The sequence below is a fragment of the Epinephelus lanceolatus genome, chromosome 24, assembly GCF_041903045.1.
Source record: "Epinephelus lanceolatus isolate andai-2023 chromosome 24, ASM4190304v1, whole genome shotgun sequence".
In the NCBI taxonomy this organism is placed as follows: Eukaryota; Metazoa; Chordata; class Actinopteri; order Perciformes; family Serranidae; genus Epinephelus; species Epinephelus lanceolatus.
The window spans coordinates 3447951-3471099 of NC_135757.1; the positions used below are offsets into that span (position 1 = coordinate 3447951).

Here is a 23149-nt window from a genome sequence, read left to right on the forward strand (position 1 = left end):
TCTGGATGTAATAGTCCGTGGAGGTGCTGCGGTGCTCGGCTGCACAGATAGGAAACCCCTCGGCTGACAGGATGTACCACTCTCTCACTCCGCTCTCTCTCACGCAGGCGCAGAACGTACGTGCTACTTGGCCGTCGGATGTAGTCCGTGTAGTGTGTTCAAATGCAACTGACACAGGGCGACGTGAGGCGACGTAGACGACGCAACAGTTGGCTCTTTGATGTCGGTTTGGTGTGTCTGCACCTTTAGGCTTGTCAGGATATCAGAATTTCAGTCGTCGATACCAATACCAGTGAATTTCCACGATTCTCGATACTCATTCGATACCACGATAAAAATCAAAAAACAGAACTCATGCATTTCTATATTCACTACTTTATTAAAACTGTTTCAAACTTCAAACGAAAGCAGTGCGACTCGAGCAGCGCGTAGAACGGATGCAGTGTGAATGCTCTAACCTGTTAACATGCTCGCCAGAATGAAAACGCGAGTAAACAGCGACTGTTGGCGAGCGCTACGCGAACGCATCGCTCTCCACACATGACTCCTACTACCTGACTTTTCGACAAGCCGGGTGTTGTGGCTCCAGTAGCACTTGTAGAAGCCACTGTTTCTAGCAAAGACGATGGAGAACAGGCATTCTTCTTCGGCACTCGTCCTCTGCACCGACTGATGCGAACAAAGACAGGAATCGACACGGCCCGCTGAGGGCAAAGTTGTATCCAGTACTTACGGTACTGGAAAAAACCAGGTACCAACGTATTTTTTGCGCACTTCGAAGAGACCTCTGTGGATTATTCGGCTCCTGGTAAAAACCTCCTGCGTATCTGAATCCAAAATGAGTTATAAGAGAAAAAAGGTGATAGATCTGGCCTCTAGATCTCCCTACATCTCACACACTGCTCTTTTAACATTGTCATGTGACTGCAGTTGGTTGGGATCCAGGTCTGAACACGTTCTCACTGCAAACCAACCGCACCAGAGTTCGTTTGTAACCAAGACCACCTCTTCAAGAAGGTCCCCGTCTGGTTGTGCACCTGAGTTCCCCTGGGACCCACTCAGTTGACCACCTGTGGCCAAATGGTTTGTTTTCTCCGTTAGATTGAAGTGAAACTATGAGGGACCTCTGACCAGCTGTTCAGCGCTTGGTCTCCGTGCTAATCATATCTCATTTGCTGTGTGTTGCTCTCAGTTTTGGCTGCAAACAGACGATACTGCAACATATTGGAGTGCCATATTTTATGAATGCAAACACCTGCATCCGAATCAAAATCCTCATCTTTTAATGTGAAAAGTGAATGCAGAAATTCAGCTCCGAACATTAAAGCTCTAATGAAGATAATCAGTGAGATGCATTTGCATGGAAGCTCCTGCAGTCTGTGTTGCTTTAATCAGATTAAAATGGCATCATTAGTGTGCAAATGCAAATGTTCCCAGTGTCGCTGCTCGCCACATCCTGCAGTAATAACAAAAGTCTCTTGTGACTGAAGGGAACAACGTTTTGCTGCAAAACAATTTCTCGCCGCTTCTCTAATCAGATTACGGTCCTCTGCTGACTGTGTGTTTTCATACACAAATTGAATCACATCTCAGTCCTGACAAGGAAATTGGGAACTTGCTTGACACAATCAAAGATGCAAATCCTCAGAACACATGGAGCAGGAGAGCGAATACAGCCAGAGGAGGGAGAGATGGTTGCTGGTTTGAATCCCCAGTAGATAAAAGAGCAGCAGCTGAGCCTCGGAGTTTGGGTATGGACTTTCAATTTCTGGTTGGCAGGGAGGAGATATTGGATATAACTGTTTACGTTTAAGCTATATGGTCATACATTTTTGTTTTTCGTGCTTTGGGCAAAGACCCTGAAGGCCCAGAAACACCAAACCGACATCAACAAACTTGTTACCATGACAGCCGACTGTTCTGTCGCCACATGTCGCCTGTGTCTTGGCCAAAAAAGTTGCACTTGAAATCACTGCATAGCCAACGATACACATCCATTCTATGCCAGCAGGCGGCGATAGTCTGTATTCATCATTTAAAAAGGGAAACTGGAAAACCTACAGAACACATTCAAGATGCTAGTTAGCCAGTTAGCATACTAACAACACAACCAAATTTTGAAAGAACGTAGCATATTTACTGGTAAATTACAAGAGCCCGGTCTCACTCCAAAGTTGTCGAAATCCAGCGTTTGGGCAGTGACTTGCGGCGTCAGAAACCAACGCAAAAAGACGTCCTTTAACGTTGAAATGATACATGGCCAGTTGACATTTAGCGGTGCTTGCGGCGTCAGGGGGAAAGGCGGTGGGACAAGGACTAAAGTTATGGCGGAGAATGTCCCGAACTTTCACCCGAGAGTGCGGTGTTCGCAGACAAACCCTGTTCTTATTTCCTAAACCCAACCACGTGTTTGTTGTCGAAGGGAAAAACAATGTCAATTTGTGTTGTTGTACCTACGTAGTGCTTTTATTTTGAAAGAGACTGTATGTAACGTTAAATTTCCTGTGAAAACGTAGCTGTATGTTGAAGGAAGAGAACACGGTGTCCCAGAATGTCAACAACCAACGCACCCACGGTACGTTGCATGTCGTACATGGACATGGAAAGTCATGACCAAGCACGTCAAGATGCGACGAGGTCGGCATGAGAATGTGTTGACACACTGTAACTGATGGCCTGACATTGACTGACGACCGGCTGTTAGCTAGGTGTGTCACGACCTTTCGTTGGATGCTAGCATACAATGATATTCTAGACAATAGTGTGTTTGCAACTTTAAGGCCCTAATTTTGTGTCAGTATGCAACGTATCTTCATAAAACAGTTTGTATGAAGAAGTTCAGCACGCGATTCGTATGTCTCGTGAATTAGCGCCTTGATATCTTACAAATTAGCACCCCGCCAGTTGGTTTAGGGTCCGTGTACTTTGCGGCCATTCGGTTTTCATTTCGAAATAACAGCTTGAAACACGTATAACCATCCAGTACCCGTTTTTTGTTTCGAAATGACCAAACAAAAAAGGAAAAAAACGATTCGTTATCCGTTATCGTTATCCGTTATTCGATTTAATTTGGGAATTTAAAAAACCCTGTAGGAAACTCCTTTCTCTATTTTTGTTCGTTTCTTCTCTGTGACCAGTAAGTTGCATTCATGTGCTGTATGAAATGTACATACAGAGCATGTACATTTCCTATAACTACTAGAATATTGCTTTATCTGACATGTTATGCTAATAAATAACTTTTCTAACTAATCTAGGTCACTCTACATGGACAGCAACTAACGGCATACCACATTACACATTACATGTCCGCAAAAAATGATACGCAATACGTGAATTAATAAAAACTTTTATTACCATGGACCAAACGTTCCTTTTCGTCTGCCAGTTTTCTGTGAAAGTGACGTCAATTTCAGTCAAGTCGGCAGCTCCTGTTCCAAAATTATCTTCTGAGTTGTTTTTCCGACATGAGCGGGCGTTCATGTGTATTTTCCCAGTCGGAAAGTCATTTTTCCGATTATTCTGACACCACATGAATGCAACTTACTGGTCACAGAGAAGAAACGAACAAAAAATAGAGAAAGGAGTTTCCCACAGGATTTTTTTTAAATTCCCAAATTAAATATTTTTTTTCTTTTCTTTATTATCAAATAAAAAACGGGAGACGGATTGTTCTTTTCCTTTTTCGTTTGGTCATTTCAAAACAAAAAACGGGTAATGGTTGGTTTTCCGTGTTTCAATTTGTTATTTCGAAACGAAAAATGAATGGCTGCGAAGTACACGGACTGTTTAGGTCGAGGGAAACAATCAGCTGGGCCTCATCATGTTATGTACTAAACATAATGACACCATAACAACGGCGATGTGACGTGTTAACGGGATGTTACGTACATATGTAACTTAAACCCTTGAACCCTGGTGTCCTGGGTCAAAGTCCTGTGTTTGTTTGACCAGGCCACCACCCCGATCTTCCTTTGTCAGTCTTTTATGCTACATTTGATTGACTGATTTGATTTCACTTTACTGTCAAAAAACAATCTGAAATGTGTCTTACAATCAAGGACGTCAACTGCTTCACATAAATATAAGTATAAAACAATATGTAACCAAACAAAATCATCCACCGAAAACTACAAATCACAGCAGACGTAACAAAAACTGAACACAGTGCAACACATTACTCATTACCTTTCACATTCAGTGTTTGACCCCGGCTACTTAGAAGCCATCCTCTGATTTAATAGGTTGTCAGACCCAGGAACAAATGTCAGCCCGCTCAGTCGAGCCTGTGGGACATTTAATCCTCTGTGTGATTGCAGAAGCTGATATTGTTCAAATAGAGAGAGGGGTGACAGGGGTCAGACACAATATTACCAGCCAGAGACAATAATCTTTTAGTAGACGCAGGCTGGAAACTAAACTCAAGTGCTTGACCCACAACTGAACAGAGAACCATCTGTACCATGCACTGATTTCATACTGCATAACACTCTATTATAGATCGGAGAAACAGTAACAGGATCTGTTTGTCTGACAAATGACCTCAGTGTGCTGAGGGAGTAAATATGTTGTTGTACCTCAGTAATATGATCTATATGTGCACTCCAGGACAGCGCAGCATCCACATAGATGCCCAAATGTTTATAGGAGGAAACTGGTTCAATCTGTGTGTTATGGACAGTAACTGGAAGACAAAAATGATGATTAATAATAGGAGTATTCCTCTCACACCACTCCACTCGTCTGTCCGTACAATACCAATGAACACATAGCCTGACTCCCTTCTTTCCTCCTGTCATATGATGGAGGACAGCCTGCACCCAGAGGTCACATGATTACATGGGTTAAATACAAATTATTAGGGATGCATGATATTGGATTTATATAACAACTTATTTGGCCAATAACAAATACCAATATTGATATATTTGCTTTTTTCCCCAGCTAATTTTAGTGATCACCAATTGATTCTAATAGTTTATTTAAAAGCCGATATCGGCCGGAATCGATGATGTGCCGATATTATCATGCGTCCCCGACAAATTATAGTGCATTACTTTTCGTACGAACAGTGCACAAAAGAAGTATTTGTTAACAACAAGGTGATTTGCATATCAGCTAAATATTTAGTTTCACCCAGAACATTTAGATTTAACATTTAACATTTAGATTTAGATTTAGCATTTAGATTTAGCTTTAGCATTTAGATTTAACATTTAGATTTAGATTTAGATTTAATATTTAGATTTAACATTTAGATTTAGATTTAGATTTAATATTTAGATTTAGATTTAGATTTAACATTTAGATTTAGATTTAATATTTAGATTTAACATTTAGATTTAGATTTAGCATTTAGATTTAGATTTAATATTTAGATTTAGATTTAGCATTTAGATTTAACATTTAGATTTAGATTTAGATTTAATATTTAGATTTAACATTTAGATTTAGATTTAGCATTTAGATTTAGATATAATATTTAGATTTAACATTTAGGTGCCACATTTAATATTTAGATTTAACTATTTAATATATTTCTCAGTTAACAAATATTGCTGTAAATGTGGTAAAAGGTGACGTTAAAAAAATCACAACACTTTTTTAAACATTGTTTGAAGCTAAATGTGGCAAAATGTTGATGTTATTTTCAGCGTGAGCCACTTTACAAACGGCACCCCATACAAAACCCATGCGCGCACACACTACAGTATCGGCGAGCGGAAAAGCATCCTCGCGAGGACGCATTTCTGCTCTGCACGCACAGTTACAACTGCCTACATGTGCGCTCGGTTCTGCTCAACACTTGCACGATGTCGAAAGTACCGCAATGCAAAAAGTCTTTTGAGACTGGAGGTGGGGACAGTGACTGGGGTCTCCACTTCTTTGATTGGTTAGACAGAGGCTGAAGCCTCGCTTCTTTGATTGGTCAATTTCAACACCAGCAGTTTCTTTTTGCCGGCAGAATTATTGGACAAGAAGATGTCGGAGGAAAAAGAGGTTACTTAACCAAAGATACTCCACTCTGATGTCTAAGTTCCAGGCTCTCTGTGGTTCCTAAACCGTCTTTGACTTAACTTAAATGTGAGGAACACCACCTGTTGTGTGTGTGTACGAGTTTTAAGAGTGATTAAACGCCATAGAAATAGTTGCCCCACCTTGCTGTGAAAGAACTTGACTGGCCTGCACAGTCCTATCCTGCACTCAACCTCATCCTATACCTTTAGGATGAATGATGCATTGATTAGATGAAAAGTTGTTGTGACCTGACTCTAACGCCAGTGCCCATCAGGCCTTATTGCCTGACATCAGTGTTGAATGGGAGCAAATCCCTGCTGCCAAATTTAACATCTGGTGGGAAGATTGAAACCAGCAGAGTGGAGGCTGTTATGGTAGCATGTTAACACCCGTGGTTTTGGAATGGCGTGTTTAACAATTACATATCAGTACAATATAGAAGGGTTCTTGCATCATGCATCATACTTCAGATTAAATTTCAGACAAAGTTCATTGTTACTTTCACTCAACACTTAAATATCTTTGTTTCATTTCTTTGTTGCCTTTCGATTGCGCTCCTAAATCACATCTCTCCTCCTCCCTCTCGTAGCCCACCGCTCATGCTCTTTGCATTGATTTAGAGAAAAAGAAAGAACTCGCTCTGCTCAGCTGGGAGTCATTCCTTCCCCAGCACATCCTTCAAAAATGCAGTGATATTTATCAACCTTATTTTCTGCCTTTGCAGCTTTGACCTTTGTAGCCTTTAACTGTTAGTCATCTAGAAAATGAAGCTTCCTACTCCAGCGCTGCTTCTGGGATTCGCTCTAGATTCAAGCAGCAGCTAAATGCCTGAATGCAGATGTGTTTAAAATTGGCTGGTCACTCCCACCCCTGAAATCCGTTCTTTGTTCCCCGTCCAGATGAAAAGCTGCCAATGAGAGAATTCTGTGTTGAGTCCCGGCCATGGCTGCCCATCGCATCATCAGAGTGACGAACAACAATCACATCCTCCCTCGCTGCAAGTCTGAGGGGACGCTCATCGACCTTAGTGAGGGGGTCACCGGGGCCAGTCTTAACGATGTCAAAGGTCAGTGTGTCCACACCTGTTCTCAGTCATGAAGAAAGCATGTGGTCTGTAAGGTACAAGACTCAACTGATCAATTTGAAGAACTGATTAATCAAAGTATCTGCTTTTCATCTTTTGTCATTAGATTATTCAGTCGTATGTTGGAAACAGGAGCATTCTGTCTCTGGCTCTTTCACTTCAATGGTTGCACTTCATTACAGCTTTGTTTACATGCTCTATATACACTAATGAGGGAACTAAAAATAGAAGAAGATGTAGAAGATGCAGTAAATTATGCAGTTTGTCTGCTCATACATTTACCTAGTGATCTGAAAATTTTGTCGTTGCATTCAGAGTGATTAAAGGTTTTTATTTTGGGGGCTATTTTTGCCGCCTTCCTTTTTCCCAGGATCAAGTTCTTCCTTTACATGCTTTAAACTGAACCACTGAACCCTGTTGGACACAAACCTCTTTGTCTGAGCTGTAGTACCATTGCCTCATTATTTCAGCTTGCCCATTATATCTGTGTCTGATTATGAGATAGGCATTGTTGACTGCAGCATTTTGATAATCAACCATTTAGAGATTAAGTGTGCTCATCTAAATTAGTGACAAACCAGTTGCGAAACCACTTTGCAATCAAGGCAGAGGACCATCGCTAATAGTTTTAAGAGATTCTGTCTGATATTTGTTTTCCTTTGCAGTGCCTTCTCCGAGTGCCTTAAGGCTGGACACTTCAGCCTCCTATGGAGCTGCACAGGAAGTGGTCGCTATAAAGGATTATTGCCCCAGCAGCTTCACCACGCTGAAGTTCTCCAAAGGAGATCGCCTCTATGTGTTGGACACGTCCGGTGGAGAGTGGTGGTACGCCCACAACAACACAGAAATGGGCTACATCCCAGCAGCGTACGTCCAGCCGGTCAACTTCAGGAACTCTTCGTTTAGCGACAGTGGGATGATTGACAGTCTTGGGGAGGGATATGAGGATGGGTCGAAGGAGTTTGGAGGTTTGGGGGAGTGGACAGGGATGACTCTTAAGCCATCACCAACTTACAACAACAGCCCCTTCTCTGTGAACCCCTTTATCCGTCCGTTAGATCAAAACTGCAAAGATTTAAGTGTGAGGAACTCAACGGACCTAATCCTCTTTGATGCACTGGCATCTCCATCATCTTGCTCAAACTTTACCACCAGTACAATCATGACCAATGGGTTCAGCAGCTGCCACATTAACAATACCACGCCCACCAGCCCAAACCAAGAGGTTGTCCCTAATCTGCACAGGGATAACCCGTTTTTCAGGAGTAAACGTTCCCATAGTCTCTCTGAACTTTCAGTTCTGCAAGCGCAGTCGAATCCGACTTTACCTTCTTCGGGATTCTTCACAGGCCTTAAGGCTCCTTCGCCGGAGCAGTTTCAAAGCAGGGAGGACTTCAGGACTGCTTGGTTGAACCACAGAAAGCTAGCCAGGTCTTGCCATGACCTTGATTCCCTGGGCCAGAGTCCTGGGTGGGGCCAGACGCAGCCGGTGGAGACCAACATTGTGTGCAGGTTGGACAGTAGCGGAGGAGTTGTTCAGCTTCCAGACACCCAAATCAGCATCCACATCCCCGAAGGCCACGTCAGCCATGGAGACCACCAGCAGATCTCCATGAAAGCCTTACTAGACCCTCCTCTGGAGCTCAACAGTGACCACTGCTCCACCGTCAGCCCCGTGGTGGAGATCAAGCTGAGCAACATGGAGACCAAGTCCTTTATCACGTTGGAGATGAAGGTACTGGTAACTGTCAAGAGGGAGAGTTGTCACACTGCAGAGGTGCTTTGCGTTCGCAGTGACTGCAAAGAAGGACCTTACACGCCCATCCCTAACGCTTACATTTACAAGGATACAGTCCAGGTACAGCTGGATAGTCTGGAGCCATGTATGTATGTGGCGGTTGTGGTTCAGTCACAATACATCAGCCACAACACCACTGTTTGGGACCATGTGCAGAGGAAAGTAACTCTTGGCGTCTACGGACCCAAACACATTCACCCTTCCTTCAAGGCAGTTGTGGCCATGTTTGGGCATGACTGCGCCCCTAAGACCTTGTTGGTAAACGAGGTGGGCCGGCAGGCTAGCTCCAGCCCACCAGTTGCCCTCCAGCTGTGGGGGAAGCACCAGTTTGTTCTGGGCTACCCTCAGGACCTCCAGGTGGGATTGTACTCCAACATGTCTAACTACCAGGTGAAGGCGAGTGAGGGTGCAGGGGTGATTCGTGGATTTCAGGTTAAATTGGGGAAAGTTAGCAGGCTCCTGTACATGATCACATCACACAACCCCAACAGCATCTCAGACTTCACTCTCAGGGTCCAAGTCAAGGATGCCCTTGACTGTATCCTCACCCAGTTTTGCGTCCAAACTCCACCACCGCCACCAAAGAGCGGAGCAAGGATAACAGGCCAGAGGAGGTTTCTAAAAAAGAAAGAGGTGGATAAGATTGTCCTCTCACCGCTGGCTGTCACTTCCAAATACCCAAAGTTTCAGGACCGGTGCATTATCAACCTTAAATTTGGCAAGTTGATCAAAACAGTGATTAGGCAGCACAAGAGCACTTATCTGTTGGAGTACAAAAAGGGGGACGTTATTGCTTTGCTCAGCGAGGAGAAAATCAAACTGCGAGGGCAGCTGAGGACCAAAGAGTGGTACATTGGATACTATCAGGGGAAGATAGGCCTTGTCCATGCCAAGAACGTTTTAGTTCTGGGTAAGGTCAAGCCCATTTATTGGTGTGGGCCGGACCTAACGACCACAATGCTGCTGGAGCAGATCCTGAAGCCTTGCAAATTTCTTACATACATCTACGCAACGGTGAGGACGGTTTTAATGGAGAATGTGGGCAACTGGAGGGCGTTTGCAGATGCCCTGGGGTACGGGAATTTGCCGCTGAATTATTTTTGCCGGACAGAGCTGGACAATGAGCCAGAGAAGGTGGCGTCGGTTCTGGAGAAACTCAAAGAGGAGTGTACAAACATGGAGAACAAGGAGAGGAAGTCCTTCCAGAGGGAACTCATGATGGTAAGAACAATCATGTTTTGATTTCTTATTGGTTTCTGTTTTATTGTGGACTAATTTAATAAGTGTCGCAGTATCAAAGTTGTTGTAGCATTTGTGTGCTTATCATGAGAGGTAAAAAGGTAGACATCAGTTTATTAATAGATTGGGAATTACCTAAATGATGAAACGATCCAATGCTTTCAAGGCCTGTTTTAACCAAAGAATAAACCAGAATAAACAACAGGGTTTTCCTGACCTTTGTAAGACCCGGGCGCAGTGATTCTCCCTTTTATTTCTCTCCAACCCCGCCTACTTGTGCTAGTCTTAAGAAAAACAAAACACCACTTCAAAGACGACACAGTGCACCTTACCGGTAGCCTGCAGCTGCACTTTTTGAAGTGGAAGAGACAGTTATGATAGTCGTTAGCCTGCCAACCCCTTGCACTGACCCAAAACGTTTGTCATTTGTAGTTCTACCCTTCAACAACTTCATCCTTTACTTCATAGATCAACCATCACTTGGTTTTGTTTTTGTTGGCCAAATTTTGTGTTAAGTGTCAGACCAAGTAATTTTGGGCTACTCCTATAAAGGTACTAGCCTTTAATTCATACTTTCTTGTGTAAATTAAGAAATGTTATACAACAGTTAGTTCCAGCCAAACAATCTGATTGGACAAGAGGCATTCCATGAGTGCTGAAATACAGTATAACAGCACTGCGACTTTTAACTCTACATGTATCACTCAGCTTTTCAGGTGTTCTGAACCGTTAATTGCGTTAACTGTTACAGTCATTTTGACTTGACCAGCGGACTTCACTACAAGCAGATTGGCTGTTGAAAGAGGTGACGTGCTTTAATTGTACTCCACCCCCATTTTGTACGCCTAAAATGACATACCCAAATTAAAATGACTGTAGCTTCTGAACCGCTCTGACTACATGCATGCATGAGGTCTTGCCAGAAAGAAAACTCCCTGAAGTTTCTTGTGAAAGTGTCAGAAACACTCTAGGTGATACAGAGACAGAGTAATGGGCCTCTGAAGTCAGTGAAAAATTGAAGATTTTGCCTAAAATAAAATAAAAAATGTGTTTCAGGATGAATAACTGTCTGTGGCTTCATCTGAGCAGGTAAATGACACTGTGGGGCTGTAGGCACACTATCAATGAACACTTGTTTCAAATTTGAAGAAGACTGCTCAAAGTATGACCATTCTACAGTGTTTTATCCATGAAAAGATCCAGGCGGAGCTCCAAATGACAAGTCAGTCACTCGGCTTCAAAACAGTACTATCAGTGATCAAACAACACTCAGCCAGCTTCAAACATTGTACCTTATTGAAATCAGGTGTGATTATGATAGCTGATGTTGTTTATGACACAGAAACACCATAAAATATCACCAAATAAAGCCATATGAAACGTGAAAGTTATGATCCCACATTCTAGACGGTATATCTCAGCCAAAAATAGTGGTAGGAGTGAGACTCTTACCGTTTATAAAACAGCTAAGTCCCCGCTAACAGCTGCACATAAGATCGCGAGTAATCCTGTAACTTTTCCCATCGAAAAACGGCATGACATGACTTGTCACCGCGATTTTGGACTTGCTGCTCTGGTGCGAAATCCATAATAAATAAAAGAAAAACGATGTTATTTTTGAAAAGTCGAGAGCTTCCTGAATCCGGCAATACCAAACATCACATGGTTTGATGACGTAGTGCGCCTGGGAGATACCATTTAACAGAGATGGGGGGAGCGAGGACATCGGCGTCCTGGCAGAGTTAGAGAGGTTAAAACCGGCCACATGCAACTGGACCAGCTGAGTTGCAGGTGACACCATCAGCTGCCTTGAGTTGAGGTCAGACCGGTCAGTTCAAAGTGCTGCAACTTTTCTCTGCAACGTTCTAAAATGGTATCATCATGTTGTGTATCTTTGGTCTGAACTGGGCTTTGAGAATTAAAAGTTTGTTGCTCTTTGAGAAGGTGTACATGCAATATTATGCTCTTTGTATGTTAGGAAGTGGTGGGGTAAGTTCACAATCACTGCATTGTCCTTGACAAGAGAAATACAGTTTATAAAGTTGCTCCTTTAATGCCATTCCCCTGAAATCATCCGACTGTTACACTGCTGCAAAAACATTCCTGCTCAGCAGAAGTGTTTCCTGCACACATAAATCTGAATAAAAACTGTCTGGCATTACCGTAACAGCTCTGATGCTCAAATAATATACATGTATATTACAAAATGAGCAAGAGAAGACTTGTCAGTGTCCCTCGGATGGGTGCGGCATCGTTAGTTAAGCTTCACTGATGCTGATAAGAGCCAAAATGTAATTTACTAAACAGTTGGAGTCAGTCGCTGTCTGATTGATTAGTGTCTCTTTGCAACATTGGCCCTCGACGTGATTTCTCTCCGCTTCAGCCTGTGTTTCAGTCGGACAGGGAGGGATTTGAGTCCTTATGTTCAGTCACATGTACATGTCTTACAGCCTGAGGCGCCTCAGAGTGGGAACAGCCACCACATGAAAAATGAAGGAGTGGTCGGAGAGGGAAAAATCCTGTAAAGAGCAGCATAGAAATAAAACTCAACATCTGCAGTTTGTGCGAAAACAACTCTGTCAAGCAAACGCACGCTGGCCTCGATGTGTTTTTCTTTCCCGACAGCACCAGCACCCTGGGGGGAGCAAAATAGTCCTGAGACGTTTTCCCTCGCCAGACGCCATTATTCAAAAAGTACTTTAGCAAAGTACATTTTCCAACTGCTGCTTATCCAGGCAGAGTTGATGAAGCGTGCATGCACTTTTGTCGCAGCGACCACCGGAGCAGCTGGGGGTAAACTGCCTCGCTAAATGGGACTTTGACAGTAACTGTTAAGGTAAAGGAGTGTTACCCTTTTTCTGGTCATGCTTTTCACCTGCAACTACCTCTCCGTGTTCGGCTGCACGTCACGTGACCTCCGCATAATCTCAAAAAAGTCTGAAGCAAAGGAGGGAATGCTTTTATGTGTTATAAAATGCTTTTCTTCTGGCGGCTACCTTCAACTCCAGCTGAGGCTTTTAAACTCACTGTGTGCACAAAGAGCGCCTCGGCTTTCTTATCTCTGAACCAGGCTTCATCCTTGACTCCTCTGAGCTCCGTTTTTTTAAATATTTACTGCAAAATGAAACGAGCACATGCTCAGATGTCCTTCACTGAAGTCCAGCTATTTTCCTGTGAAGTTGGGAACACTTTCATCATCAAGGACGATAAAGAAATTTGTTCTGTTGACCTCGATGGAAGGATTTATCCTCGCGTGTTACAGCACCTTTCAAGTGTGAGACAGATTTGTGGTTTGTCATTATGTGGGCTTTACGTCTGACATGATGTTTCCTGTCTAAACCAGAGGAAAGACACAAAGAAGCCTGACATCATGTTTTAAACTGGAGTTAAAGGGCCATTTCCCTAAAAAAATATTCCATTACTTTGTGTCTGAGCCAGACATTCAGTCTCATGTTGCTCTGCAACCTGTTTCCATCCTGTAGAATACTGTATGTGGCATGATGTTTTCAGTTGTCCATCGGTCCATCCCGTTCTCGTGAACATGGTATCTCAAGAATGCCTTGAGGGAATTTCAAATTTGTCACAAACATCCACTGGACTCAACAATTAACTTATTAGATTTTGGTGGTCATAGGTGAAAGGCCTAGAGCGCTATAATCTCATCTGTCTCATTCTTGTTAATGCGATATCTTAAGAATGCCTTGAGGGAAATTCTTCAAATTTGGCACAAACATTCACCATGACTCAGCAATGTATCGGATAGACTTTGGTGGTCGTAGGTCAAAGGTCAAGGTCACTATGATCTCATCTGTCTCATTCTTGAGAAGGCGTTATTTCAGAACACCTTGAGGGAATCTTTTCAAATTTGGCACAAATATCTACGTAGATTCAAAAAACAAACTGATTATATTTTGGTGGTCAAGGATGAATTGATTAGAATTTGTTGGTCAAAGGTCAAGGTCACTGTGAAATTGCATTTGTCCCATTCACATGAACATGATATCTCAACGACACCTTGAGAATTTGGGAATTTCTTCAGATTTGGCACAAACATCCACTTGGACTCAAAGATAAACTGATTAGATGTCGGTGGTCAAAGGTCAAGATCATTGTGACCTTGCATCCATTTCATTATTGCAAAAGCAACATCTCAAGAACACCTTGAGGGAATTTCCTCAGATTTGGCACAAATGTCAGACATGGGCATACACTGTAACTGCAACTAGACTGGTGGGCGAAAGCAACAGGAATGAGGCTAAAACCCCAGAAATTCGTTAGCATCTTAGCACTCCTTGTTCCCTCACCTCAGTTTTTTGGCCTTGGCCTTTTTGACCTTGAGGGAATTTCCTCAAATTGGGGGCCGACGTCCACCTGGACTCAGCAATGAAATGAGTCAAATTTGGTAGTCAAAGGTCAAAGATCAAGGTCACTGTAGCCTTCAAGGCATGTTTTTGGCCATAACTCAAGAATTCAAATGCTAATAATGAGAGAAATTCACACAAATGTCTCATAATAGGATTTCAGTAAGACAACTCATGTTTAAATGTTTATTTCAACAGCAGAAGAGTTCAATGCAGATACGGTTACATGAGATATTGAGGAGTGATGATTAAGTATTTCCCCCTTTAGATGGAGCCTGCAGGTGGATGTTGGTGGAGGTGGACTGAAAGACTGACGTACGACGTGTGTGTATGAATCAGTGCAGCTCAAGTTGGCTGCCTGAACTAGCTCGCGGGTGTCGCCCCATATAATGAAGAAGTGACATTTTATATCTAAAAGATCAAAGGTCAACTTCACCGTGACATCATAATGTTCTACAGAAACAGTTTTCTGGCCGTTACTGTCATATCTCAGGAACAGAAGGAAATACCAAATGGTCAGATACTGAATTGCTGACATTAATCTTGGGTGTCCATCTTGAAACTGTACTGATGGCGGTAGTTCTAGTTCAAAAGAACAGGTTGTCTGAACTTGATTTTCCCCAGATGCATTTAAAACTTGTGTCCTGCTGCAAAAAGTCCCTGATGCACCACACCAGTTGTAAACCACTCCAGAATGTGTGTGGATGTGTGTGTGTCCCCTGCGACATTTTCCCCCAGAGAGCAGTAAATTGTCATCGCCTGCAGGAGCAAGGTCCAGTGAGTCAGGCAGGCTTGAATTACTAAATCTTTTCCTCAAAACAACAAAAAGAAACCAATCTTATATAATTGTTACTCAATAAAACATCCCCATGTTGAGAACCTCTGGCTTCAAAATCCTTGATTAGTGAACAAGGCATTCGTTCTCCCTGTAGTGAGGCTTTTATCAGTCAACGCCAGGAGAAACATACACACAAACCTGAGAAATTATTCAGATCTAAGTGTCTAATCAAGCATCATGGAGGAACACAGTATGTCGGTGTTGTGTGTCCAAGGTGCAAATCAGAAGCACTTCAAACACTCACGTATGCAGATCAGTTAATTGGAAAGACGTGTCAGGAAAGGATGGGATGAAATAATGACATCTCAAGGGGACGAACGGACGGTTGAATGGAAATCGATAAAGATTATAAACTGGAAGTTGTCATGGTGAGGAACCCAGGGAGTGAGACTCAAGGTGGGGTCAATGACTCGATGAGGAAGCTTCATTGTCCCCCCTGTGGTTTCTGTAATGAGAGAGGAGGCAGAACAAATGGGTTTGATGGGAGGGATGTGAGAACTGATACAAGTGGGAAAGAAAGAGTTTAGACACACCTGTATACTGTTAAGAATGAGAACAAGGTGTGGTCTCTGTTTTCTCGTCTCACTACATTGACCTCATTCAGTTGTTCAGTTCTGGAATTTTGAAAAATAGTTCAGTACAGACGCTAAGCATTTATGTGATTAGCTTACTTTAGCATAAAGAGCTAGCTTGGCAAGCTACACCACATAATTCCCCTTATGCCTCTACGCCGGCGATAGCCATGGCCAGAGGCAGTATATTTTAGGGTTGTTCGTCCATCCCATTCTCATGAACACAATCTTTCAAGAACACCTGAGCATATATCAAAGGTTAGGGTCACTGCGACCTTGTCTGTCTCAGCACCTTGAGGGAACTTTTTTCAGATTTGGCAAAAACATCAACATCAGTGATGAACTGATAAGAATTTGGTGGCCAGAGGTCACTGTGGCCTTGCATCCAACTTTTTCTTGTGAAAGCGAAATCTTAAGGGAATCCTTGATGGGATTTTTTCAAATGTGGCACAGATTTCTTCAAATTTGGCACAAATTTCTTCAAATCTGGCCACTTTGAGTCAATGATGAACTGATAAGAATGTGGTGGTCAAAGGGCAATGTTATTGTGACCTTGTGTTCATCTCATTTTTGTGAACATGATATCTTAAGAACATCTGCGGATTTTTTTTTTTTTTTTTTCAAATTTGGCAAAAACATCTTTGAATCCATCTAATTCTCACAAATGCCATATCTCAAGGGGAACCTTTAAGGAATTTCTTTTAATTTGGCACAAATTAACGTCCACTTTGACTCAACAACAATGAACTGATTGGAATTTTGTGGTCAAGGATGAACTGATTAGAATTTGGTGGTCAAAGGTCAAGGTCACTGTGACCTTGCATCTGTCTCATTCTCATGAACATAATATCTCAAGAACACCGTGAAGGACTTTCCTCAAATTTGGCACAAACATCCACTTGGACTCAGCAATGTATCAGCAATGTACCAATAGACTTTGGTGGTCGTAGGTCAAAGGTCGAGGTCTCTATGATCTCATCTGTCTCATTCTTGGGAAGGTGTTATTTCAAGAACACCTTGAAGAAATCTTTTCAAATTTGGCACAAACATCTTCATAGATTCAACAATGAACTGATTATATTTTGGTGGTCAAGGATGAATTGATTAGAATTTGTTGGCCAAAGGTCAAGGTCACTGTTACCTTGTATTTGTCCCATTCACATGAACATCATATCTCAACAACACCTTGAGAATTTGGGAATTTCTTCAAATATGGCACAAACATCCACTTGGACTCAAACATGAACTGATTAGATGTCAGTGGTCAAAGGTCAAGATCACTGTGACCTTGCATCCATCTCATTATTGCAAAAGCAACATCTCAAGAACACCTTGAGGCAGGAATGAGGCTTTCTTTTAATTTGGCACAAATTAACGTCCACTTTGACTCAACAACAATGAACTGATTGGAATTTTGTGGTCAAAGGTCAAGGTCATTGTGACCTTGCAACCGTCTCTCTTTCTTGTGAGCATGATATCTCAAGAACACCTTGAGTCAGCAGTTAATGACAATAAAACAGTTAACAAAACAGATTTTTCAACAACTGTGAATCACCACAACCATGAGAGGTCCTTCAGTATACAGTCGTACATGTATATACAAAATATTAGGCTGATTGGCCCAGTAGTTTATGAGATTAGCTGCAGACAGACAGACACAGACACTCACACAACAACTCTGGGTGGTGCCCTAGGCGGCTGTCTGTGCCACCTACAGGAAGCACCACCACTGGCTGCTGCTTGTACACAATAATAACTGAGGGAACTTTCTCTCTTTTTCCCTCTCCCTGTTATAGCTCTGGCCTGTAATGACCTTTACTGTGAAAAGGTTGTGTTGAGGGATTTTAAACTGCTTTTCTGAAGCTCTAGGGCACAGCAACACTAAGAAATAACACTGTGGTAAATCCTGAAGTGTCATTCCAATTCTGCCACTGTATGGGCGCACACAGAAAACAATAAGTTCAGGTGTTTTGGCGTGCTGCAGGCGCATGTTGCCCTTTCGACTGTCAGGGACAGGAAGTGTTTTCAGTACAGTGTCCTAAAAAAGAGTAAAAACACTGGATTCAGAAAGAGTAGTTCCAGATTTAGAGAAACAAGCATATTTACATTCACTTCATTTGTATGCAAAGTATGGAGCTGGTGTCAGCATATGGTTAGCCTAGCTTAGCATAAAAACATAAAGTAAGGGGAAGTGCAGCTAGCTTGGCTTTGTTCATCTCTGACCTTTGACCTTTTGGGTATGTAATGTCAGCACTTTAACATTTTATCCTTTTAGACACTGTCTTGCATGGTGTGAAATTTTGTCATGATTAGCTTATGAGTTTCTGCAAAACGTGTTTTTTTTTTTTTAGGTCACAGTGACCTTGACTTTTTACCCTTTACCACCAAATTCTGATCAGCTCTTTATTGAGTCCAAATGGTTGTTTTTGCCAAATATGAGGAAATTCCCACACGGCGCTCTTGAGATATCATGCTCACAAGAAAGAGATAAACACAAGGTCACAATAACATTGCCCCTTGACCACCAAATTCTTATCAGTTCATCATTGACTTGAAGTGGCCGTTGGTGCCAAATTTGAAGAAATTCGTGCCAAATTTGAAGAAATTTGTGCCAAATTTGAAAAAAGGTTCCCTCAAGGTGCTCTTGAGATATCACGTTCACAAGAATGAGACAGACAAGGTTGCAGTGACCTCACCCTCTAGCGTATGATTACCAAAATTTTATTGAATCATTGTTGAGTGAACGTTTGTGCCAAATTTGAAGAAATTCCCTCTTGAAATATTGTGTTCATGAGAATGGGATGGACGAACAACCCAGTTAGATACTTTCGTGGCTGTCTTTGTGTAAATGAGCCGACCTCTTGACTGTCTGATGTATGTTTTCTGCCAGTTTCACAAACTCTGCATGATAGAAACGTCATCAACACGCCCTCGCGCCGTTTCATGTCCAATCCAACTGATTTGGACATTTGCATTCTTGCATACAGCTCCTCCGGGTAGTGTCTAGATAACTTAAGGTTTGCAGTGCATGTGTGAAAGAGGCTTAATAGAAGCAGCAGTTTTGATCCACTTGAGTCCAAGATTTTTCTTTTGATAGCAGTCCTAATAAAAAAATTGCCGGAGCAGCATTTTTATCTCATTTGTTTCCTAGTTTGGCTCATCCAGGCTCCCATACTTTGATTGCCATATCTGTCTATTAGATGTGACAACCTGGCAGCACAGTAAGAGGTGTTGTGTTACCTTGATGATGCCTGCTGTTTTTCATCTTACCAGCCTTTTCTTTGCAATAATTGAAGCCAATATAATAGCAGTCAATAAATCCATATCTTTTTGTGTAGAGCAATTTTTATCACAGTAGTGCCACAAACAAAGCTTCGCTAATCTTGGTGTCTTCTGTCTCCAGCACAGCCGCACACAAGTTGAGCTAATCAGATCAGCAGCAGGAGCGTTTTCTGTTGTGTACAGAGAGTTTTGAGGATGACGAATCCAAATTCTGGCTTCTGCAAAACTTGAAGGAACAATTCTGAACTTTCAAAGCAGAGCAGAGAGAGAGATTTCAGCCGTAAGCCTGCTGCCTTTAATTGCACCTCTGGACAGTGTGAAACGTATAAAAAGGAAAGTGTTGCAGCAGAACATGTGCCAGGGGTTTGTCCTTAGGGTTTAGAGCAGCTCATCGTGTCTCCCCCGCCTTCCACACTAGCCGACAGGTGTACTCATGTGAAATGTGAGCAGGCATTGATCAGGACGGAGCTGGAGGCCTGTGGGGGCATCTGACACCGCCCCGGCAGATCTTTTAATGCCGGGGCTCGAGTTACGAAGGCAGAGGACAAATGAAAGAGCCGTCTCTTGTGCTTGTCGGTGGAGGAGAGTGTTGTTTAATAATAGATCTATGCAGAGAGGCGGGGCGAAGCGCTCCTACGGGGGACGTAATCAATCCCCTGCTTGTAGACTCCCATCTAGAAGCAAAGTCTTTAGTCATAAAAGTCAACAGTAAAAGACTCAGAAATTTAGACTTCTTTACAAACATGCAGCCGCCTCGATCCCCAGTGAAAGTCAGCGTGTTAATTAGGCAACAAACCTGATTAGCTGGACCTGACTGCTGCAGTTTACTGGACTACAACTAGACATGTGTCTGAGAAACAAGAGCTCCTCTGTGGCTCATCACACAGAGCAGGAGAGTTCAGATAGTTGCAGGAGAAGCACCTTTCAGGAAGTGATTAATAAACTAAACTCAGAGCTGGCAGACTTGTCCTAATGGGACATTTCAACCAAACTGCTCCAGTTGGAACCAAACTCATGAACAAATCAGGAACTAAATCTTTTTGTAGAGCAGCTATGTTTGTGTTTCTGCCACAACCTTGAAGAGGAAACTGGCTGCTTTTGGCTGTACTGTGTGTTTGAAGGTGGAACGGGAGATTAAAGATACCAGACAGGCAAAGATCACCACTAGAAAATGTTGGAATTGAACATTTTTGCAGACCACAAATATGTTTGTACATGTCATACATATCATATCCGTGTTTTTAAAGAGAAGGAAAGGAGGAAATGGTGCATTGCATGGCAGCAGACCACTGTGAATCAGTTTAGAGAATCAGCGCTGCTTTTCCAGAGATGTTTCAGGCACTAAATGTGGGTGTTTTTTAGCAATCTGTTACTGTTTTAACACTGAGGATTGTGCCACAAAAAGTAGTTATTTTTCACCGGGGCATAGCTACATTTCTTGACGGGATCATGTCAAGAAGAGCAGTCCTTTTTACAGAGACATCGCTGAGTTTCCAGCTGGGATAGTGCTACAAAAGTTGTTTTATTTTTTCATTTTCCAATGAGCAATAGCTGCATTTCTAGCTGGGATAACGCCACGAAGAGCTGTCATTTTTTACAGAGACATCACCGCATTTCCAGCGAGGATAGTGCCACAAAAAGTGGTAATTTTTAAGTGAGACATCGCTGAGTTTCCAGCTGGGATAGTGCTACAAAAGTTGTTTTATTTATTCATTTTTTAATGAGACATTGCTGCATTTCTAGCTGGGATAACGCCACAAAGAGCGGTAATTTTTTACAGACATCACCGCATTTCCAGCAAGGATATTGCCACAAAAAGTGGTGGTTTTTAACTGAGACATCGCTGCATTTCCAGCTGGGATCATGTCAAGAAGAGCAGTCCTTTTTACAGAGACATCGCTGAGTTTCCAGCTGGGATAGTGCTACGAAAGTTGTTTTATTTATTCATTTTTTAATGAGAAATTGCTGCATTTCTAGCTGGGATAACACCACGAAGAGCCGTCATTATTTACAGACACATCACTGCATTTCCAGCGAGGATCATGTCAAGAAGAGCAGTCCTTTTTACAGAGACATCGCTGAGTTTCCAGCTGGGATAGTGCCACAAAAGTTGTTTTATTTTTTCATTTTCCAATGAGCAATAGCTGCATTTCTAGCTGGGATAACGCCACGAAGAGCTGTCATTTTTTACAGAGACATCACCGCATTTCCAGCGAGGATAGTGCCACAAAAAGTGGTCGTTTTTAACTGAGACATCCCTACATTTCCAGCTGGGATAACACCACGAAGAGCGGCCATTTTTTACAGACATCACTGCATTTCCAGCGAGCATAGTGCCACAAAAAGTGGTCGTTTTTAATTGAGACATTGCTGAGTTTCCAGCTGGGATAGTGCTACAAAAGTTGTTTTATTTATTCATTTTCCAATGAGACATTGCTGCATTTCTAGCTGGGATAACGCCACAAAGAGCGGTAATTTTTTACAGACATCACCGCATTTCCAGCAAGGATATTGCCACAAAAAGTGGTGGTTTTTAACTGAGACATCGCTGCATTTCCAGCTGGGATCATGTCAAGAAGAGCAGTCCTTTTTACAGAGACATCGCTGAGTTTCCAGCTGGGATAGTGCTACGAAAGTTGTTTTATTTATTCATTTTTTAATGAGAAATTGCTGCATTTCTAGCTGGGATAACACCACAAAGAGCGGTCATTTTTTACAGACATCACCACATTTCCAGCGGCAATAGTGCCACAAAAAGTGGTGGTTTTTAACTGAGACATCGCTGCATTTCCAGCGAGGATAGTGCCACGAAAAGAGATGTTCTTTTCCACATTGAAGGCTTCTCCAGCTGTGAATGTGCAACCAAACAGGATTCGCTTTTACAGCTACAGACCACTGTTGTGTTTCAGGGACAGATCGCTGTTTGTGGTGTTTTTTGTGACCTGTTGCTGTGTTTTTACTGAGGCATTGCGGCGTTTCCTGCCAGGATAGTGCCAGGAAAAGAAGTTGTATTTTACAGAGACATTGTTGCATTTCCTGTCAGGATGTTGCCATGAAAAGTGGTTGTTTTGCCAGACAAGTCAATGCAGTGATTCACGTTTCTTAATTGGAGTGCTTGGCATTCAATAGAACATATCATATGCGCTTGAAAAGACACCGTGACACGGCCCCTTCTCACTGCTGCTGTAATATCCTTTTCTCTTCCTTCTGCCATTTTGCCTCTCATCTCTTTGTCCCTATCATTTGTCTCTCTCTGCCTGTCTTTATTCCCCTCCTTCCCCTCCCCTCCCTCCCTCTCTTTCCTACCTGTCAGAATTATCATCTGCCCTGCTCCACCTCTCCTCCCTCCTCCCTCCTCCCCGCCGAAGCTTTTGGAAGTAAGGCTCATTTAGCTGACAGCCGCCCGGTCAGCTGTCAGCTCCGTCTGTCCGTCTGCTTCAGGGCTTCCTGCAGGTCGCCGTTATCTCGTATTTTTTTCAGACACTCTGGTCTCTCGCGCAGCAGACTGTTTTCTATTTTTAGAGCAGAATCACGTCGTTAGTTAATAACGTGGAAACATCGACCAAAACCAGGCTGGAAACAGACAGACAGTAAACTTGTTGCAGTGCTTTCATTTCTAAATTAAAGTCAAAATTAGGTTATTGCCAAAGAGGCGCCTCAGTTGCCAGAGGGAAATGTTGGCATTGTACGTCTCTGCAATGGATATGTTACATTTGTATGTTTCATATATCTCATATCAATGTCTCTAAAATGGCAGATTACATGTGTATGAGCTGACTGTTGTTGAGAAGTGGAGCAGTTGATGAATGACGTGATGCCTCGGCAGGGCGGTTGCCACGCTGCAGACCACTGCTAGAGACCAACAATCAGCAACACCTGTTGATTTTAAGTGAGCCAACACTTAAAGGCTTAGAGTTACGCATAACTAAGGGCATGGACACAAGCTGTCTGCCAATA

The 23149-nt window shown here is 42.6% G+C and overlaps 1 protein-coding gene across 2 annotated transcripts in view; it reads left to right on the forward strand.

The window, feature by feature from the left end:
* LOC117249766 (SH3 domain-binding protein 4-A) overlaps window positions 1-23149 on the forward strand; it is a 78732-nt gene that overhangs the window by 39451 nt on the left and 16132 nt on the right. For both annotated transcript variants that reach the window (XM_078165925.1, XM_033615475.2), the window contains exons 2-3: window positions 6918-7084; window positions 7768-10121. In XM_078165925.1, coding sequence (XP_078022051.1) covers window positions 6961-7084; window positions 7768-10121 — 2478 coding nt within the window. In that variant the 5' untranslated portion in view covers window positions 6918-6960. The remainder of the gene's footprint in view (window positions 1-6917; window positions 7085-7767; window positions 10122-23149) is intronic.